General features: G+C 41.2%; 1 protein-coding gene across 1 annotated transcript in view; it reads right to left on the bottom strand.

Moving 5' to 3' along the window:
* Positions 1-5767: 5767 nt before the first annotated feature.
* sbf1 (SET binding factor 1) overlaps positions 5768-19419 on the bottom strand; it is a 141394-nt gene continuing 127742 nt past the window's right edge. Inside the window, 5 exon segments of the mRNA XM_052033617.1 lie at positions 5768-10321; positions 10416-10547; positions 11337-11424; positions 15064-15278; positions 18440-18547. Of these exon segments, the coding sequence (XP_051889577.1) occupies positions 10223-10321; positions 10416-10547; positions 11337-11424; positions 15064-15278; positions 18440-18547 (642 nt within the window). The 3' untranslated portion in view covers positions 5768-10222.

Below are 19419 nucleotides of genomic sequence, written 5' to 3'. Positions count from 1 at the left end.
TTATAGTGTGCATGTTGATCTTGAAATTTCTTTAGTCCTCCACTTCTTCAACTTTAGGGTATTTGTTAAATCATACTTTTAGGATCAACTCCTATTTATCTACGTTGAGTGGCATTTGTTAGTTTGCCTATTTGGTTAATATTTGTACTTAATGCTTCCATTTACAATGCCTCCTAGTCCTGTTATCAGCAGATTTGGATGTGTAGCTTTCTTTTTCCATTATCTAAATCATGTACAGTGAATAGTTTAGCCTGAATATAGATTCTTGTGGGATACTAGTCACTTTCCTGCCAAGGAGTATCTCACCATTATTCTCTACTGTCCCCTAACATTACTTATCTTGTTAGGAAAATAGATTGCTTTTAATGCAATGTGTTAATAGTTTCTCGGGGATTTCTGTAAATGGTTAGTGAAACGCCCTATAAATAATAGCCATGGCATGAAAAATTACCATATCATTGCTTTAGGCAACTTGGGCGTGATGGATCCAGTACAAACTTGAAATATCACTGTCCCCTGCATGGCAGACACTTGTCATTCAGCTTCCTTCCTGAGTACCTAGGAACAAGATCTTGTGTAGCTTACATTAGGTTAGTGAAGAGATGGCAAGCAATTCAACACCAACACATAGCTGAACTAAGTGTGGGTCAACTTTGGTCTTGGAGCAATGATGCAGACTTGATGGGTTGATCCCATCCTTGCCTTGCTACAAGGCTGCTAATACCCACATTCTATCTTAGGTCTGGATCCAACCCCATCAAGTCTGCATCATTGCTCCAAGACAAAAGTTGACCCACCCTAGTTTAGCTATGTGTTGGTGTTGAATTGCTTGCCATCACTTCACTAACCTACACAAGATCTTGTTCCTAGGTACTCAGGAAGGAAGCTGAATGACAAGTTTTGAAAAAAGCAAACGTTGAGAGTGAGGCCTAGTGCACCCAGTGTACAGAGCATCAGAGAATGATGCGAGCATCCTGATGGTGGAACGACCTACCTTCGCTACATAGGAGAGCCAGTGTCGAGCAGAGCAGTCATCGTCAGAGTGGTAAGGCTTGGTGAGATTTATAGAGAGGGGGTAAGTTACTAGTTTATTATTTTAGTAGCATTAGATAATACCGTAATCAGTATGCATCTGGGATTAGTGTTTGGAGTGTCAGACGTGGGGAGCCTGGGAGACTACCAGACTCCCCGATGACTACATCTGCGCAAAGTGCATTGAGATACGGCTCCTCAGGGAACATGTTAGGGACCTGGAGCTGCAGCTCTATGACCTTCGGTTGATTAGGGAGAGTGAGGAGGAGATAGAAGCTATAGAGATAGAAGCTATAGAGAATTTGTAGAGTACTTGTGGCAGTCCCCCTCAAATCGGTACATCATTTTAGATACGGTTGGAGAGGATGACCTGACAGAGGAAGACCATAGCAAATGGGACTTTGATACCGTGCCTGGTGCTGTTGTCCAGCAGAGAAGGAGAAATGCAGTGGTTATTGGGGATTCCATAGTGAGGGGAACAGACAGGAGATTCTGCGAGCCCAACAAGGATACCTGGATGGTGTGTTGCCTCCCTGGTGTCAGGGTACAGGATGTCTTGGATCGGGTCCAGGATATTCTGAGGGGGGAGGGTGATCAGCCAGAAGTCTTGGTACAGGTAGGTACCAATGACATAGATAGAAAAAGAGAGGAGGTCCTGAAGGAAGATTATGAGGAGTTCGGAAGAAGGTTGAGAAGCAGGACCTCCAGGGCTGTAATCTCAGGATTACTACCTGTGCCATGTGCTAATGTAGGTAAGAGTAGCAGGAGCAGGCAGATGAATGTGTGGCTGAGTAACTGGTGCCGGGGCCAGGGCTTCAAATTCTTGGATCATTGGGACCTTTTTTTGGGGGAGGTATGACCTATTCAAAAAGGATTGGTTACACCTGAACTCCAAGGGGACCAATATCCTGGCAGGAATGTTTAATATAGCTGTTCGGGAGGGTTTAAACTAATTTGGCAGGGGGAAGGAAACCAGGATGTTAGGATAGAGGAAGAGGTATATAGAAACAAGTCCAAGACAGCATGCAGCAAAGATGGTAAGAAGGACAGGCAGGTGAAAAGACAGGATAATTTGCTGAACAATGGAAATAAAGCTAAATCGGTAGCAGATATTGGTCTAAATGTACTATATTTAAATACAGGTAGCATTAGTGGATGACCTAGTAGCACAGCTACAGATTAAAAAATATGACAATGTGGCAATCACTGAGTCATGGCTTAATGACGGATGTGATTGGGAACTGAATGTCCAAGGGTACACAGTGTATAGGAAAGTAGCGGGTTGGCAGAGGGGGTGGTGTGGCCCTGATGGTGAGCAATGATATAAAATCAATAGAAAGAAGGGACATCAGGTCAGAAGAAGCAGAATCCTTATGGGTGGAGTTCAGAAATGGCAAAGGTAAAAGGACAATAGTAGCAGTTATATATAGGCCCCCTAACAGCAGCTGGGATGTGGACTAGAAGTTACAGCTGGAAGTAGAAAAAGTGTGTCAGAGAGACAATGTCAAGATAATTATGGGTGATTTTAACATGAAGGTGGATTGGGATAGCCAGGAAGGTAGTGGATCACAGGAGAGTGAGTTTGTGGAATGTCTGCGGGATGGCTTTTTGAAGCAACTTGATGAGCCCACCAGGGGATCAGCTGTTTTGGATTAGGTGCTGTGTAACAAACTGGTGATTAGGGAACTAAAGGTAAAGGAATCATTAGGAAGTAGTGATCACAATATGACTGAGTTCAGTTTCAAATTTGAAAAGGAGAATCTGTTATCCTGTGTATCAACATTTCAGTGGAACAAAGGAAATTAGTGGCATGAGAGAGGAACTGGCCCAAATTGATTGGAAATGTAAGCTAGTTGGAGGGACAGAGGGGAAGATTGGATGAAATTTCAACAAGAAATAAGTGTGGGATAGATATTCCAAGAAAAAAGGTTATGAATGGGAAAATGGCACAAATGTGGATAATGAGAGAGGAGAAGGCTAAAATAAAAGCAAAAGGGAGGGCATACAAGGAAGCAAAATTTAGTGGGAAAACAGAAGACTGGAAAACTTAAAAACTTACAGAAAGAAACTAAGGTCATGAGGAAAGAAAAGATGAATTATTAAAGGAAGTTGGCAGATAATATACAAAAGGATACTAAGGTTTTTTTTTTAAATGCATGAAGAGTAAAGGAGAGACATGGGTAGCTATAGGACCAATTGAAAACTGTGCAGGAGAGATTATAATGGATAAAGACATGGCAGAGGAACTAAATGAGTATTTTGCATCGGTCCTTCACTGTGGAGGACATCAGCAATAATATACTGGATAGTCAGGGGTCTCGGGATAGAACTAATTCAGTAAAGAGAAAGTGCTCGGGAAGCTAAATGGACTAAGGACAGTTAAGTCTCCTGGACTGGATGAAGCACACCCTCGGGTTCTGAAGGAGGTGGCTTTAGAGATTGGAGGCATTGGTGATAATTTTCCAGGCATCAATAGACTCTGGCATGGTTCCAGCGGACTGGAAGGTCGCAAATGTAGTTCCGCTGTATAAGAAAGGTGGGAGGCAGCACAAAGGAAATTACAGACCTATTAGTCTGACATCGGTGGTTCGAAAGTTATTGGAATTGATCAAGGGTGAGGTTATGGAATACCTCGAGGTGCAAGACAAGATAGGTCCAAGCCAGCATGGTTTCATGAAGGGAAGATCCTGCCTGACCAACCTATTGGAGTTTTTTGAGGAAATCTCAGGTAGGGTGGATAAGGGAGAGGCTGTGGATGTTGTGTATTTAGATTTTCAAAAGGCCTTCGACAAGGTGCCACACAAGAGGCTGATTAATAAGATGAGAGCTCATGGAATTACAGGAAGGATATTAGAATGGGTGGAGCATTGGCTGATAGGGAGAAAGCAAAGGGTAGGAATAAAGGGATCCTGTTCTGGCTGGCTGCCAGTTACCAGTGGTGTTCCACAAGGGTTGGTGTTGGGGCTGCTTCTTTTTACATTATACATCGATGATTTAGATTATGGAGTAAATGATTTTGTGGCTACGTTTGCAGATGACACCAAGATAGGTGGAGGAGTAGGGAGTATTGAAGAAACAGGAAGGTTGCAGAGAGATTTAGATAATTTGGGAGCATTGGCAAAGAAATGGCAGATGAGATTCACTGTTGAGAAATGTGCGGTTGTACACTTAGGTAGAAGAAATAAATGGGCAGATTATTATCTAGATGGGGAGAAAATTCAAAGTACAGAAGTGCAAAAGGGACTTGGGGGGTCCTCTTATAAAGGTTAACCACCAGGTTGGATCAGTGGTAAATAAAAGCGAATGCTATGTTGGCATTCATTTCGAGAGGTATAACATATAAAAGTAAGGAAGTGTTGATGGGGCGCTATGGGGCACTGGTGAGACATCATTTGGAATACTGTATGCAGTTTTGGGCCCCATATCTGAGGAAGGATGTACTGACGTTGGAGAGGGTTCAGAGATTTAAGAGGATGATTCCTGGAATGAAAGGGCTTACATACGATGAGTGTTTGTCAGCTCTTGGACTGTACTCACTGGAGTACAGAAGAATGAGAGGGGACCTCATAGAAACATTTCTAATGTTGAAAGGACTGGACAGAGGAGATGTGGCTAAGCTATTTCACTTGGTGGGCGAGTCCAGGACAAGAGGGCACAGTCTTAGAATTAGAGGGTACCTGTTTAGAACAGAGATGAGGAGAAATTTCTTTAGCCAGAGGATCATGGATTTATGGAATTCATTGCCACATACAGCTGTGGAGGCCCGATCATTGGGTGTGTTTATGGAGGAGATTGATAGGTACCTAATTAGTCAAGGTATCAAGGGATATGGGGAAAAAGGCCAGAAATTGGCGCTAGATTTAGTCTAGCTCATGGAGCAGACTCGATGGGCCGAATGGCCTACTTCTGCTCCCTTGTCTTGTGATGCATGCTGTAGGTGCCACCGGGGTTGAGGACCAAACCTTCAGATGAACTGGAATGTTTAAGATCATGTTACAGGAAAGTGAGATTACCCCAAGAACCAGCATGGACTGATGTTGAAAAGGAAATATGATTATAATAAAGTATTAAATATTGGATGTTTGACAAGATGTACAATACAAAAAGAATTGCATTAACTCATTGAGATGGTGCAAAATTTCCAGAGTGTTGGTAATATTTCTAACACAGGTAGATTTGAACTTCATAAGAATTGGAGAGGTTACTAAAACTCCAAAAGAAAAAATTCCTCTTAAGATTGAACTTCAAGAAATATTCTCAGTGACCTGGGGAGTTGCCACCATGTTAGAGGAGTGAGGGAACAATGGAAACTTTGATTTAAATGCAATAGCCAACATGCATTCAACTGGAACCATGTTGGGACTTTGTCAGTCAGGCCTTTGACAAGATCCCACACAAGAGACTGGTCCAAAAAGTTAGAGCGTATGGGATCCAGTGCAAGTTGAATTCAAAATTGGCATGGTAATCAGAAGCAGAATGTGATGAAATGTGTATTGCATATTAGTGATTTGGATAGAACTGTAGGTGATTAAGTTTGCAGATGACACTAAAATCTTAGTGTTATGACAGTGAGGAGGATAGACATGGGTAACATGATATTGATTAGTTGCTAAGATGGACAGCACAATACATAACTTTCTACTTGGGCATGAATATTACTAACTGAACCACAACAGACTTTCATACACACTCACTCATGCTTTTACTTTTAAATAAAGAGCCAAACCTGATACTTACATATATATTTTATTAAATTTGTTTTTCCTGTTTCTCTAAGCACAATACAGGACTCAGTATGGAGACCACAATGTACAGACTCTAATAGAAATCCCAAACTCTACATGGTTAATGTATTTTACAATATGGACTCACCCATCTTTATACAGGAAATGTAAATTGAGAATATGTACAAATTATCTTCATATTTCAAATAAAAGTATTTTCAAAGTTAAAAGTTTAGGGTAAGAGTAAAATTATAAATGTGAGAAGGGACAGAAAACATCACTTCTTAAACTAAACACAGCCTGAAACAGAGGATTTTAGAAATCCAAAAATTAATGGCTCAATCTGCCAAAATGTTCACTTGAAGTGCCAGATAAGATGCTACCTCCTCTACCATGCTTTCCTGCTGTCAGTTCCCTGAAATCATACTCAGCACACAACAAACAAGAACTCAACACTACAATCTTGTAAATGGGACATCAACTAACAATTTGCTTACTTCTGCCAATCACCACTCTTTCATCTGTCTGTATTTTTTTGTTGTTCTACCAAAAAAAGACTGCAGAATCAGATGGATCCCATGATGTAGGGCTACCAAAGGATTCAGTGGATTACATGAAATGAAGCTACAGAATCTCCCTGTGAAGTCGTGAACTTCCTAACATGGGAGCCTTAAGGAGAGCTGATGCCCCTTTAGAAAGTTGAAGGGGGAAGTATTCTTTTCTATCCTCCAGACTTTGCAAAGCTCACAATACATTAACATGCAGAATGCAGCAGCCAACTGTGGAAACTAGACAGGTTAACAACTGGACCAGTGGACTTCTCATATGCACCTGGGGGTCAATCTTGCCCAGACTCTTCCCTCAGTCTCCTGCACTGGATTAGATTAAATCCATTTCCTTGCCCCAGAATCAACTGGGCATATCCCACAGCAAAATTAAAACAAAAACCATTCCTGATAACCCAGAAAGTTCCAAACACTGACACATGAATAGGAATGTGTTTTTAGTACAGCAGATGGGAGATTAACCCTAAAAGGTAATGCACGTCATTGTATAAAACATGGAAAAAGCTTGTAACTCATGCCTACTGTCTAGAGGGTATTTGATGACAGAACGAAAAGGGGATGTTCTCACCCATGCTATATCTGCCCTGGAATTGTTTAAATGGATGATTTGCTGCATCAGTGCTGGGCCTATTCTGCAACATTTGGTGGGACAGCATAGAGAGAGTTGTACCCTGTACTGCAGATTGCTGAAAAGTTTAATTGAGGAAACTGAAGCCAGCTTTATTCTGCACCTAAACCTTGTCTAGTTGATTTTGAACATGCTAAAATGGTGTCACTGAGTAGAAACTTTTTCTCCCACCTGAAGAAATGAGGAACAAAATATACACTTAAAATTTGTTTTTTTAAAATTTCAAGTTAGGGCAAACTATCAACCACAGACACAAACTTGTACTGTCGTGCTTCTTTGTTAGTAATCCAATTAGCAGACTCGACAGGCCGAATGGCCTACTTCTGCTCCTTTGTCTTGTCTTGTGATGATAGCCCCCCCATCAGCAGTAGCCCCAGTACCAATTGGCAGCAGGCTGGATAATTGAGAAGGAAACAAAATAGTAGAAGCTCACTGATACTGCTCAGCTTCCATTATTTACAATGAAGGGACAGACTCCAAAGTCCTGGTGAACTCTAGTGAAATGAAAATAAACTGAAATCCTGGAAATGCCCTAGTTCTAAAACTACTTCAAAAATAAAGCAGACATATGGACCATTTACTGGATAGACCTGTGGGTATTTCCAGCACATCCTGGTTTTATTCTTAGCACAGTACAAAGAACAACCAGCATCGCAGCAAGATAAAGCCTCAGTGAGGCAGCCTCGTGAGGAGGATGATAATGAGGCACATTAACGAGGAACGAAAGGCCACTTCCACTCATTCCAAGACCCTGCTCCAACTGGTAGTATTAATGAAACATCCTTTAATTTGGATGTTAATACACCATTCTTTCAGGCTTTAGAATACAACTCAATGCTCTGTGACATTGGGAAGATCAGGTGTTTGTTAAACTTGTTGGAAATAGAAGTTCCCATGCCAAATCTTCTACACCAAGTAAATGAAATAATCAATTGTTTAGAAGACAGTATTTTTCTTCAACAAAACCAGCACAAACAGAATTTGCACCTCCCAGATCTTAGTGAGGCCAGTAATAGTTCTCAGGTCTCTATCATCACACTGTACAACTTTAACGATGTTAGAAGTTAACTGGGATCAAGTACATATAATAGAACCTGACTGGAGATCTGACAGCAAAGAACTACAAACAACATTACAGAACTTAAGACATTGTGAAATAGCACAGTGAGATCAAACAAACACAAGCTGCAAAATTACAGAAACTGCTCACAACAGTGAGAGTACATGATTTGGACAGAGTGAGAAAGAATGAGTTGAGAGAGAGATTCTAGTATCAGTATTTCTAACTTGGCAATCACAATATTAACACTAAATAGCAGGATAATTTTTAACTGGAAACCATATGCTGAAATAGCCTCAATATATTTGAATACAGATTCACTGAGAGGTTGAGACTCCCAAGTCACAGGGGTCAAAGGCCCATCAGTTTCACTCAATTCACCCCAAAGTATGGATTATTCTATTTTTGGACAGATTTGTTGAGAGCTACCAAGTGGATGTTAAAGACTATCTGCTGTAGTTTAGAATGGTGAAGATCACCAAGACGCTGCACTGTGAACACTGAAACCAATAGTATTGTTGCTTCCTGATGCTCTGACACTGAGGCTGCTTGAACAGAACAGGCATGCTTATGAAGTCTTTATTGCAGTGGATTGGCAAAATACACAATATTGAGCCATCTGTCAGTGTACAGCTGGCTCAATGACTTTGCTTTCTTCAAAGAAACACTGGAAAAGATGCAAATATATGTGGATACACAAACTATCATCCAACCTGTACACTGATAATTAGGAAGCTGTTGCATAAATAGAACACAAATTAAACTATGTACAGCTGTACATCACTAACAACAGAATCAAAGCTACAACACTGCTAAAATAATCTCACAGCTGTGATGTTTCCGTGCAGCCACCCAGAAGAACTGGAAGCCCCCTCATCCTCCCACTCCCAGTTGCCCTTGCCCATCCCATCTGCCTGTTGATACTCAATGGAATCAGTATGTGCTCAGTATGACTCAATGGAAGGGAAGGCCAGGCACGTCAGGAGGAAGTGGGATAGAGGCAGTCTGGGGAAAGGGGTTGGTCAAACCAGCTTCACTGCACACAACCTTTCACAGCTGTATCTGTAAACATTCTGAGCATATACCAGCTGTCAAGCTCTACCCCCTTTTGCATAAGTTAATGTAGAACCAATTACACAAACACATCCCTCATTGTCCTACTGCTGTCCTTGCAGTTTGAAGATATCTAGTCATTTTAAATGAACATTAACACTCCCTCAGAGAGCTGCTCAACATATACTGTACCTTCAACCCACTCCCATCCACACAGGCTGCAAACAGATGCAGTTTACCTCTTGGCAAATTTGTTTGCAGATTTCTGCAGCGTTCCTCAGGTATGTAGGAGTGAGATTTCACTCAGCTTATTAACCCAATGAAAATCAGACCCAAGCAAAAATTATTCCCAAATCTATTTGTAAACAACAGATTGCATTTTTTTTAATATATATAGCCCATCTTTTTGAGAAAGAATTCACTTCAAGGCAAGAGACTTTAAACATTCCCCTCATTTGGAGCCAACTGTTTCTGATGCAGGAATTGCACCCTTGAACTGTTTGACTTGTTCAGTTCTCATGCTGACCTGACAGGTTTGCAGCATCACAAAGAGAATGGGCATGTTGGAAACACTGATTACAAATATGTAACAAGGTCAATAATAAACAGTGAAATGACTGATCATCAATCCACATCCTCTCTGAAAACAAGCAATTCATCCAAAAAAATATGGCTCAAGTTCTGGAACTTCTGAACTAATTTGGTGAAAAATTTTTAGCTCGTGGCGTTTAGGTTACGAGTTGGTGACCTAACATGTCAACCCTAACAGAACCATAAGCAGAGGAAATTTTACCATGAGAGAAAAGTTCTGAGGAAGAAAGGATTAAAGGGTTTTGTGTTTGCTTTATTCTTATTCTAATCTGTACCATCTTTAGTGGAGAAATGTGCCTCTCCACCATCTCTCTGAGCAGCTCCCAACTCTCAAGTGGACTTCCATCAACAAATGCACAAGTATGCCAGTGCTGGATGTGGGTAGCAAGACATCCAATCACCGTCCTCCATCAATTCTTTTGGACTCCATGATTGGGTGGCTGAGAAGTTACTAATTCCCACAATGCTCTGCTTCAATACAACAGCTGCTGTCCATTAGCGAGAGAGATCCAGGTGATCCAAACTTTCTACCCAGTCATACATGGGCAATGCCTGCAGAGCAAGGTGCTCATGCATCTGACAAGCAGCTCTGGATTTTATCAATCCACTGCTGGGCACTCTGGCAGTCCTGGGCACAGAAGTTGTAAACTCTTTTTGTCGTCTTTAGCTACAAAGTAAAATAAAAGAGATAGTTTTAGCTCCTACACACCCCAGCATTGTAACATGTAATAAAATCTGCAGTGTTGCTGATAGAGACTCACATCGAAGAAGGCTTTCTCCTCAATGCTTTTGGGAGCTCCCATTGCTGCAGTTCCCAAAGTAACAGATTCCACTTCTGCAAGATCCACAATCCCCTTTACATCTGTGTCTGATTTACTGTCGTAATATCTCAGCTGTAAAAGATAACATATGAGTTCTGCTGTGTTCTCAGGCAACCAGTGTAGTATTCCTACTCTTGGCTTGTACGACACAATCTATCTTTACGCACAAGTTTAATGACAGGCTCTGAGCTACACCTGTTCTTTCACATTGCTATTGCTTGGCTTAAATACTAAAATATAGTTTCCCAGAAGAAGCACCATGCCCTCAAGTTTGATGTGGTCTGATGATCCATGAAAGCTTTGTCTGGCTCGAGTTTAAACTGTCCATCTTGTTTCATAAAATTTCACAGCACAGGAATCAGGCCAACAGCCCATGGTGCCTGCCGGTTCTTTGAAGTGCTCTCCAGTTTAATCCCATTTCCCAGTTTTCACTCATATCCATGAAAATACTCCATGTCCACTACTGATAGCTGCATTGCATTCTGATTACACATCCTTTTAGATCGTGCACTCCAGACCATGACAACAGCCTTACCAACTTTCTTGTTGGCTTTAAAGATTTGTGAGCATTCGTTCCCAGGCCACTTGCTTTGGACTCACGACCCCATCACCATTTGGATTACACTGCTTCTTAAATGTTGTTTCTTCCCAAAGTGGATCACTTATCCATATTAAATTGCACCTCCATTGTAAGCCCATCTCAATGGTTAATTTAAAGTTGTTACAAATCGGGGTCAGTGATGACTACCAAGTGTTGTATTGTCTGTTTGTACTTGCTGCCTGGTTGTGTAAAACTCCTGTCTGAGGTACTACAGGATCCCACTGTGAAACAAGACAGAGGAGACGGGTGCACAGGGTTACCTGATGTTTGGTTTTATCAAGTACGAACCAGCGTGGTTTCCAAGCTTTCAGTAAAGCGCCCCTCTTGTACAGTATCCCCTCGTATGACCTGTAATCAGAGAAATCATGGGAACTTGAAGCACAGTAGGTGGAAATTCAACCTGCCCTGCTTGCTCTTTGAAAGAATGTTTCACTTCCAGGATTCAAGACAATTGTACGGAAGTTTCATAAAAACAAGTCCAATTCCCTTACAATTACTTATGTAATCAACTTTTGCCATTGCTTCAAGTTGACAATTCCTGATTCTACTCCCCTCATTTTCCTACTTGGTCTTTTGCCAATATTTAGATCTCTGGTTATTGACTCACTTGCCAGAGGCAATAATTCTTTTCCAAAGCCCTCTAAGATGGATACCTGATAGCCTTCTTGCACAAGGAGAGAGGCCCTTAACATTAATAACCTCTAACGATCTAAGTACCTCAACCCATATAACATTTTGATAACCCTTTTCGGTACCACTTCAAGTCTTTATAATTTTCCCGTTGTGTGGAGGTTACAGTGCCCCTCAAGTCTGCTCCACCATTTAATAAGATCATGGCTAGTATAATCCTGGGTCTTAACATTTTTCTGCCCAACCCCATGTCCCTCAATTTCCCTGCTGCCCAAAAATCTTTCTCTAATTCAGTCCCAAATATACTCAATGACCGAGTATTCAAAGTCCGCTGGGGTAGAGAATCCCCAAGATTCATAACCACCTGAGAATTACTCTTCACTTTTACTCTTATTTTCAGTACTAACACAAGCACATGCAACAAATTGGCTTGCTGGGTTTTAAGGTAACACTTGGTATAGAATCTTCAGGTATTGTAGGGGGAATGTAAAATATGTGGTGGCATTGTATTATTAAATCAGGGAGCCCATTGTTGCACAGAGGATTTCCCTGAAGCATCTTCAAATTAATCTATATAGGGGGAACTTGGAAGTGAAAAACGTGTGATCGCTTGGCTTGAGTCCAAACAGTCAGCAGGAGATAGAGGTGTACCTATGTAGGCAAATCACTGTAAAGCTAAAATTAATAACAACAGTATTAGTGGATTTCTACTTCTGCAATTTTAATTAATATCACATAAATGGCTTAGAGGGGGTGGAATTTTTAAGGAAAACTTTTTGAACCTGCACAAAGTCATACTAGAGAAGGGGCAGTAATGGACCTCACCTTAGCGAGTGTCAGTGAGAGACTATTTTGGAGATGGTGGCTCTCAGCCGAGGATGCCTCCAGCCAGTACTCAAGTTGATCAAATTGATGAACACTTGAAACACCATGGTATGAAAGGCCACAGGATGAATGCTGGAAAATGGGATTAGAATAGATAGCTGCTTGATGGACATGGTGGGCCAAAGGGGCTTGTTTCTGAGCTGTAGAACTCTCAGCCCAGCTGACTGTTCCATCACACTGTCCTTGTTGCCAATTTAAAAGGTGTTGGTGATCAAAGGTACATACAGCATTTCCACAGAGTTGTGGCAGCTTAATTCAGTCTGCTCTTGCCAAGTCTCTTTCACAATGGCAAAAGCAGATTGTGAGCTTGCATCCACAAGTCTGGAAAAGTTATTGGCTCTGACAGAGAATTCCAGAGATCCTTAGGACAGCTTCATGGACCTGGCTTGCAAATGTTTTCAGCAGCATATTTGACAAAGAGTGGAAGTAGCCCATTCAGAAAACATGCCAATGATCCTAAAAGGCTGCAGGTCAACCTCTTCTATGACCACATCTCCAACTCATGGGGTGCTTAATTCTCACCCATCCGAAATACACCTTGGAAGTTATTATACAAAATAAACAGGATGCTTTCAGAGACTTCCTTGACCAGGCATTAAGCCCCAACTAATCAGAGGTTACATTTCATTACAAATTAAAAGTGTAGCATTTATAAACATAGAAACTAGATAAACCACTTTGTTTCCCCATTTTTTTCTATCCTTTTTTTAAGATTATATAGTGGGGTTACATTTCTACCCCCCACTGTTCCATAATCTAAAGAATTTTGGAAGAGGCCAATCAATGCATCCATTATTTTCATGGCTTCCTCTTTGGTACTTGGGACATATATCGTCAGGACACGGGGATTTATTGGCTTTCAGTTACTTTTTCCAGTACTTCTTTTAAACTAATACTAATTTCCTTTAATTCTTCCTTGATATTAGATTCTTGGGTCTCCAGCATTTCTTGGAAATTATGTGCATCCTGTTCTGTGAAGAGGGGGCCAAATTATTTGTTAAAACTGTTCTCCCTTTTCTTTGCTCCCTGTTATAAATTTGCCCGTTTCTACATTTGTTTTTACAAATCTTTTTCTTTTCACATACTTGTACAAGCTTTTTGCAATCCCCTTCTATGTGTCCACCTTTCCTCGACACATGACAACGTTTGTAGAACTTTAGAGATGATGAATTTCATCAAGTGCATTCCTACTCTTGCACTAATAAACATGTTCCTAACAGACTGTAGATACAGAAACCTCTCGGCAAGGTGAGTGTTAAACGATGGTGCTCCCCATATTTTCCTTTCCTCTGTTCTTTTCAATTTATACACCAGTAACATCCACAAACAGCTTCGTAATTTTACTTGCAGGATTCATATTGTGTCAGCCAATGTAATTCATAGAAATAGTCCCTGAAAGTGACCTGCAAACTCCAAAAGCTGCAAGTTAAAAAAGCCAGTTCTTCATTCCACCTTAATTCTCAGCTGGATAGCTTTTGTGCAATTAAAATAATGCATTAAACCATCATATTTCAGAATCATTCCAGAACGAATTCAGTTAGTGCTAAACCTTGAAATTTCTGGTTAAACAGGCAGCAACAATAGTAAACATTATGGAAAGCTTGCTTGTTGAGCCTGGAGAAGAAACAGTCATACCCCAGTACAGCTCCACAGCTGATACTGCACTCCTGCCAAGCCATCTGACACTCTTCCCATCAATACACAGGGAAATGCTGTCATGCAACACCAATGTTATTGAATATCACTTGCTCCATTGTTAGAAGGGATTCCACCACACTTCGACAGTACGACTGATCTTGAATTTCTGCTGTACAAGAATATTTTCTATCCACCAAGATGTAAGCTTAAGTCAGTAAAACCTTTTTGGTCACATGCTTTAACTTTCTTTGAACAAACTAGAAGCTTAGAGCAACTACTGTGAAGTGTACACCAACAACAATTTATGGGACATGGAACGTGTATCGCTTTTTACTTAACAAATGGATAAAGGATTTGCTGTGCTGTGTTGATGAGGTGCTGTTAATGAGCTACACAGCAAAAAATCATGGAGGGAGTGAAGCAATCAACTTACACAGTAACATCATGCTGGCCATCAAATCCCAACATCCAACTTTAAATAACATGCATCTTTTTTGTTGTTTCCTGAACCATATTATAGAAGAATGACTTAGGGATGAACTGTATTTTCTGAAAGTAGACCCAATCAGATTCATCTTATGTTTACAACATAACCCTTCAAAACTGCAATCCATCTACTGGAGGATACCTGGCTCTCCCACTCTCACCTGACACACCAGAAGGCAAAAAGCAGCACATCAGCAGATCAATGTGCAAGCAGTCTTGCAGGCTCAGAGTTAATACACAAGCACGAAAGGAAACAGGTACATGATACAACATAATGAACAGACCTATGTCTGTCCACATGAAGTTATTCACATTTTCCCATTCTTCTGATGTGGAGCTTTTCTTTACCTGTGTTCACTCTCTGATGTCTGGAATTGGCTGTATAAGGTGCTTGTGCTCTTTCGCCCCATGACACCACTGGAGGGAGTGGAAGTTGTGCTGCTGTCTGTGTCCAGACTCAGATTCAAAGTGGATCCAACTGCTGCCTCGTGCAAGTAAACACACTGTGATCTCCGGTGATGGGATAGGCTTGATGACATCAACAGGGAACTTGAAGACAAGTGCTGCAAAAAGAGAATCAGCAGAGAACAGAATCAAAAATGTATTCTTTATCCACTCCCTGATTACACTCCAGCTGCAGTGCACTGCTCCTGCCATTCCCATCCTGCCACAAGTCCTTTCTTGTACGTACAATATCTCTTTCATACTCGCCTCTTTTCTAATCAACTGGTCAACCTATTCTGAGACTAGGACTTCTTATTTGAGATATACTGGCTAAGCATCAGCCTCCCAGCACTCACCATATCAAGCTTTCTACCAATTTTAAACATTGCAATAAGACCATCTCTCCATTTTCCCCAAACTTTAGAGGATATACTACTCATAATTTAGGTCCTTCATTCCAGGAATTGGTCTTATTGAATTTCACTCATTCTAAGGTGGTATATCCTCACAAAAGTTCTATAGAATCACAAAAAGGCTTCTTTATCCTTGTACTCTAGCTCCTTTATCCTTGTACTCTAGCTCCTTTGTAATAATGACAACTATTTATCTTCCTAATTGCTTGATGTCTTTGTAGATTCATATACAAGGCCAGCCAAAACCTTGTTTTCTCTCACTCCTTTTAAGAATATTCTACTTTTCCATTCCTTTGCTAAAATGGATAACCTCATACTTACCCACATTATATTTGCCATCTTATGTACCTCTAGTACTTAGTTACTTTTAAGGTACACACTCTTAAAATTCTTTCCTCCCAATTACAGTATGCTCTGTCTCTCTATTCTGACACAATATATATTTATCTACTTTTTCTTTCTCTGTAATAATGTGTCAGGAGCTCCCAAGCAACTTTCTCGATAAGTCTCTCCAGTTAAGCTGTTATTAATTCCCTTCATCTGCTGAGCCAAAACTTTCACACAGTATCATTCCCAAACACTCGTCTTTTTCTAATTTGTCTCCGATTTCTCTTCACATCCTCTGCAAACTCACTTTGAACATGAGATCCACATCATGTTCCCTCAACCTCTTCCCATTATACTGACTGTTCAGTTTTTCTTCCTGGCCTCCATTATAGCTGTTATGATCAACAATTCTCTGTTAGCAAGTCCTGTCCAATGAACTACAAATCTGGCATTTCACTCATCTGTAAAACTTATCTTCGACTCTTCAAATTATCATCCCAGCTACAACTTCCTTTTCCCTCGACAAAGTCGTTAAATGGACTGGAACCCCAGATTTGTGACCATTCTATCCGAACTCTTAATTTGAATCCCTCTAATCTGCTTTCCATCACTGCCAAAGTACAAAACCATTCTGATCAAAGTCACAATGTTTACCCTCCTAAGTCAGTGTGACAAAGAAAACCATTGTCAGTTTGTCTGAAGCCTTTTAACATGTTTGACTACACAATCTTTCTCCAACATACAGTAAACCGATAATCCGCTATCCAATAATTTCTTCATCCCACTGGTTTGGCATCTGACTCTCTGGATTTTGTTCAGTGGTCTCTTTAAACTTACCTGGCTCACTGAAAAATGCATTAAACTACTGTGTAACTTGTAACAAAAAAATGAACAGTGAATTTGAGTATTAACAGGAGTTATATCCAACAATCCAGAAAATCTGTCAGTCCAGCATCAAAGTCTCAGGGATGCCAGATTATCTGAGTTTTACTGCAACTGATAAGCCATCTTGCTGGATGGGAATGTACCTGCTTGGTTTCAATCTCATCAATTCAGGCAGAGAATCCCCAGTAATGGTTCTATATCTACACACACACACGCTTACCCATCTGGCACCCATCTCAATATATTGCCCTTTGGTAATATCAGAAAACATGTTGTTGGCTTTCACCCGTATGCTGATGAAACCCAGAATTACTTCACCACTCCACCTGAATCTTGCAAAATCTCCAAATCGCTAGATTTTGTCAGAATTCCCATATTGAATGGACAGGACATTCCTCCGAGATTGAGACGATAGAAACTTCAATCTTAAGACTCAGTCACATACTTAGTTCCTTAATCACCGACTCCATTGAACTCCCTGGCAACTATATGAAAATGAACCAGAATATTCACTACTTTGGTGTCATTTTTGATCCCGAGTTTAGGGCCTCATCTGCACTTTCAGCAAGACTCACTACTTCTATCTCCATAACATAATCTGGCACAGCTAGCAGAGCTGCTGTCTCACAGCTCCAGCAACCTAGGTTCAATCCTGACCTCCTGAGTTGTCTGTGTGGAGTTTGCATGTTCTCCCTATGCCCGCATGGGTTTCCCCCAGGCACTCTGTTTTCTATCCACATCCCAAAGACATGGGCATTGGCCACTGTAAACCACGCATTGGAGAATGGAAGAATCTGGGAGGAATTGATGGGAATCTGGAGACAATAGAATGGAATTAGTGTAGGATTAGTGTAAATGGGTGCCCGATGGTCTGTGTGGACTTGGTGGGCTGTTTCTTGACTCTACGACGCCAACTCGAATTAGGCAAAGTGAGATGTTGTTTCCTTTGTGAATACCCTTGTTACCTTTAGATTCTACCATTCCACAGCACTCTTGGCTGGTCTCTGCCATTTTACTCACAGAAAATAATGTTATCTGAAACTGTGCTCTGTTCTAACTCGTACCAAATCCTGTTCATCCATGATTCCTCTGCTGGATCCCAGCCTTGATTTTAAAATCCTCAGTCCTGGTTTCAAGTTCTGTTAATTGCTCCACTCAGGAGGCTCTGCTACCAGCTGTCAAAGTCCTAAGTGCTGAAATTGAGTCCAAAAACCTCACCTCCTCTCTATCCTTCTAACCTTCTTCTTTGATCAACAGCTTGGCATCAGTTTTCATTAGTTAACACTTGCGCGAAGGGCTTTGGAATACAAGGATATGAGATACAAAAGGAGTAGGCCATTCAGCCCCCTCATCTCTGCCCCACCATCCAAGTTGCTTTTTATAATCATTCTTTCCTAGAGGGTCCTTTACTACTGGATTAGTTATCATTTTGAGTTAAGCATCTGTAACCCACATTTGCTGTTGACTACAGTGAGCACAAGGTGGGTTTCTACCTCTTCATGCTTGCTTTTTGTCCAAAACAACAGGGTCACAGCAACACAGGAAACACGCACTGTTACATCCCATCCTGGCATGCCACAATCCCTCAACTATGGAGGTGCAGTGAATGCAGACCACCTTCCTGTGAATACATGAGTGCTTGGGTGTTGACCTACCTTACCCTCCTGTTTGCTCTCCGTCCGCTGGGTTGTTTTGATCTTGTCCCAAGTTTCCTTCCATTTATCTGGCACTTGACCCAGCTCACACTCCAACTTCTGCATCTCCTGTTGGATACAAAGGTGATCATTCCTAAATTCACACCCATGTTGTATGATACAAGGACAAGTGATCAGATCAGCTGCTTCACAACCTCCTATTACTCTATTTTAAACACAGTTGAGGTAACCAGATTCACAGACGTCACACTGTCAAACATAAGGAGACAGCACATTTATTCATTCCTTCTATCAACTTAAGAATAAATAATCAGAATCAGGTTTATTATCACTGACATATGTCATGAAATTTGTTGTGTTGCGGCAGCAATACCGTGCAAGACATAAAAGTTACTATGAGTTACAAATAAATAAATAAATACTTCAAAGTGGAATAGCAAGGTAGTGTTCATTCAGAAATCTGATGGTGGAGGAGAAGAAGCTGTTCCTAAAACATTGAGTCTCTCTCTTTAGGCTCCTGTCCTCCTCCTCAATGGTAGTAATGAGAAGAGGGCATGTCCCAGATGGTGAGGGTCCTTAATAATGGATGCCGCCTTCTTGAGACACGACCTCTTGAAGATGTCCTCGATGGTGGGGAGGGTCATGCCCATGATGGAGCTGGCTGCGTCTACAGCCCTCTGCAGCCTCTTTCGATCCGGCACATTGGAACCTCCATACCAGGCGGTGATGCAACCAGTCAGAATGCTCTCCACCGTACATCTGTAGAAATTTGCAAGAGTCTTTGGTGACAAAGCAAATCTCCTCAAACTCCTAATGAAGTAGAGCCGCTGGCATGCCTTCTTTGTGATTGCATCAATGTGTTGGGCCCAAGATAGATTGTCTGAGATGTCGATGCCCAGGAACTTGAAGCTGCTCACCGTTTCCACCACTGACCCCTCAATGAGGACTGGTGTGTGTTCTCCCAACTTTCCCTTCCTGAA

Source organism: Pristis pectinata, chromosome 19, assembly GCF_009764475.1.
Source record: "Pristis pectinata isolate sPriPec2 chromosome 19, sPriPec2.1.pri, whole genome shotgun sequence".
NCBI lineage: Eukaryota > Metazoa > Chordata > Chondrichthyes > Rhinopristiformes > Pristidae > Pristis > Pristis pectinata.
This window is presented reverse-complemented; position numbering and strand designations above follow the sequence as displayed.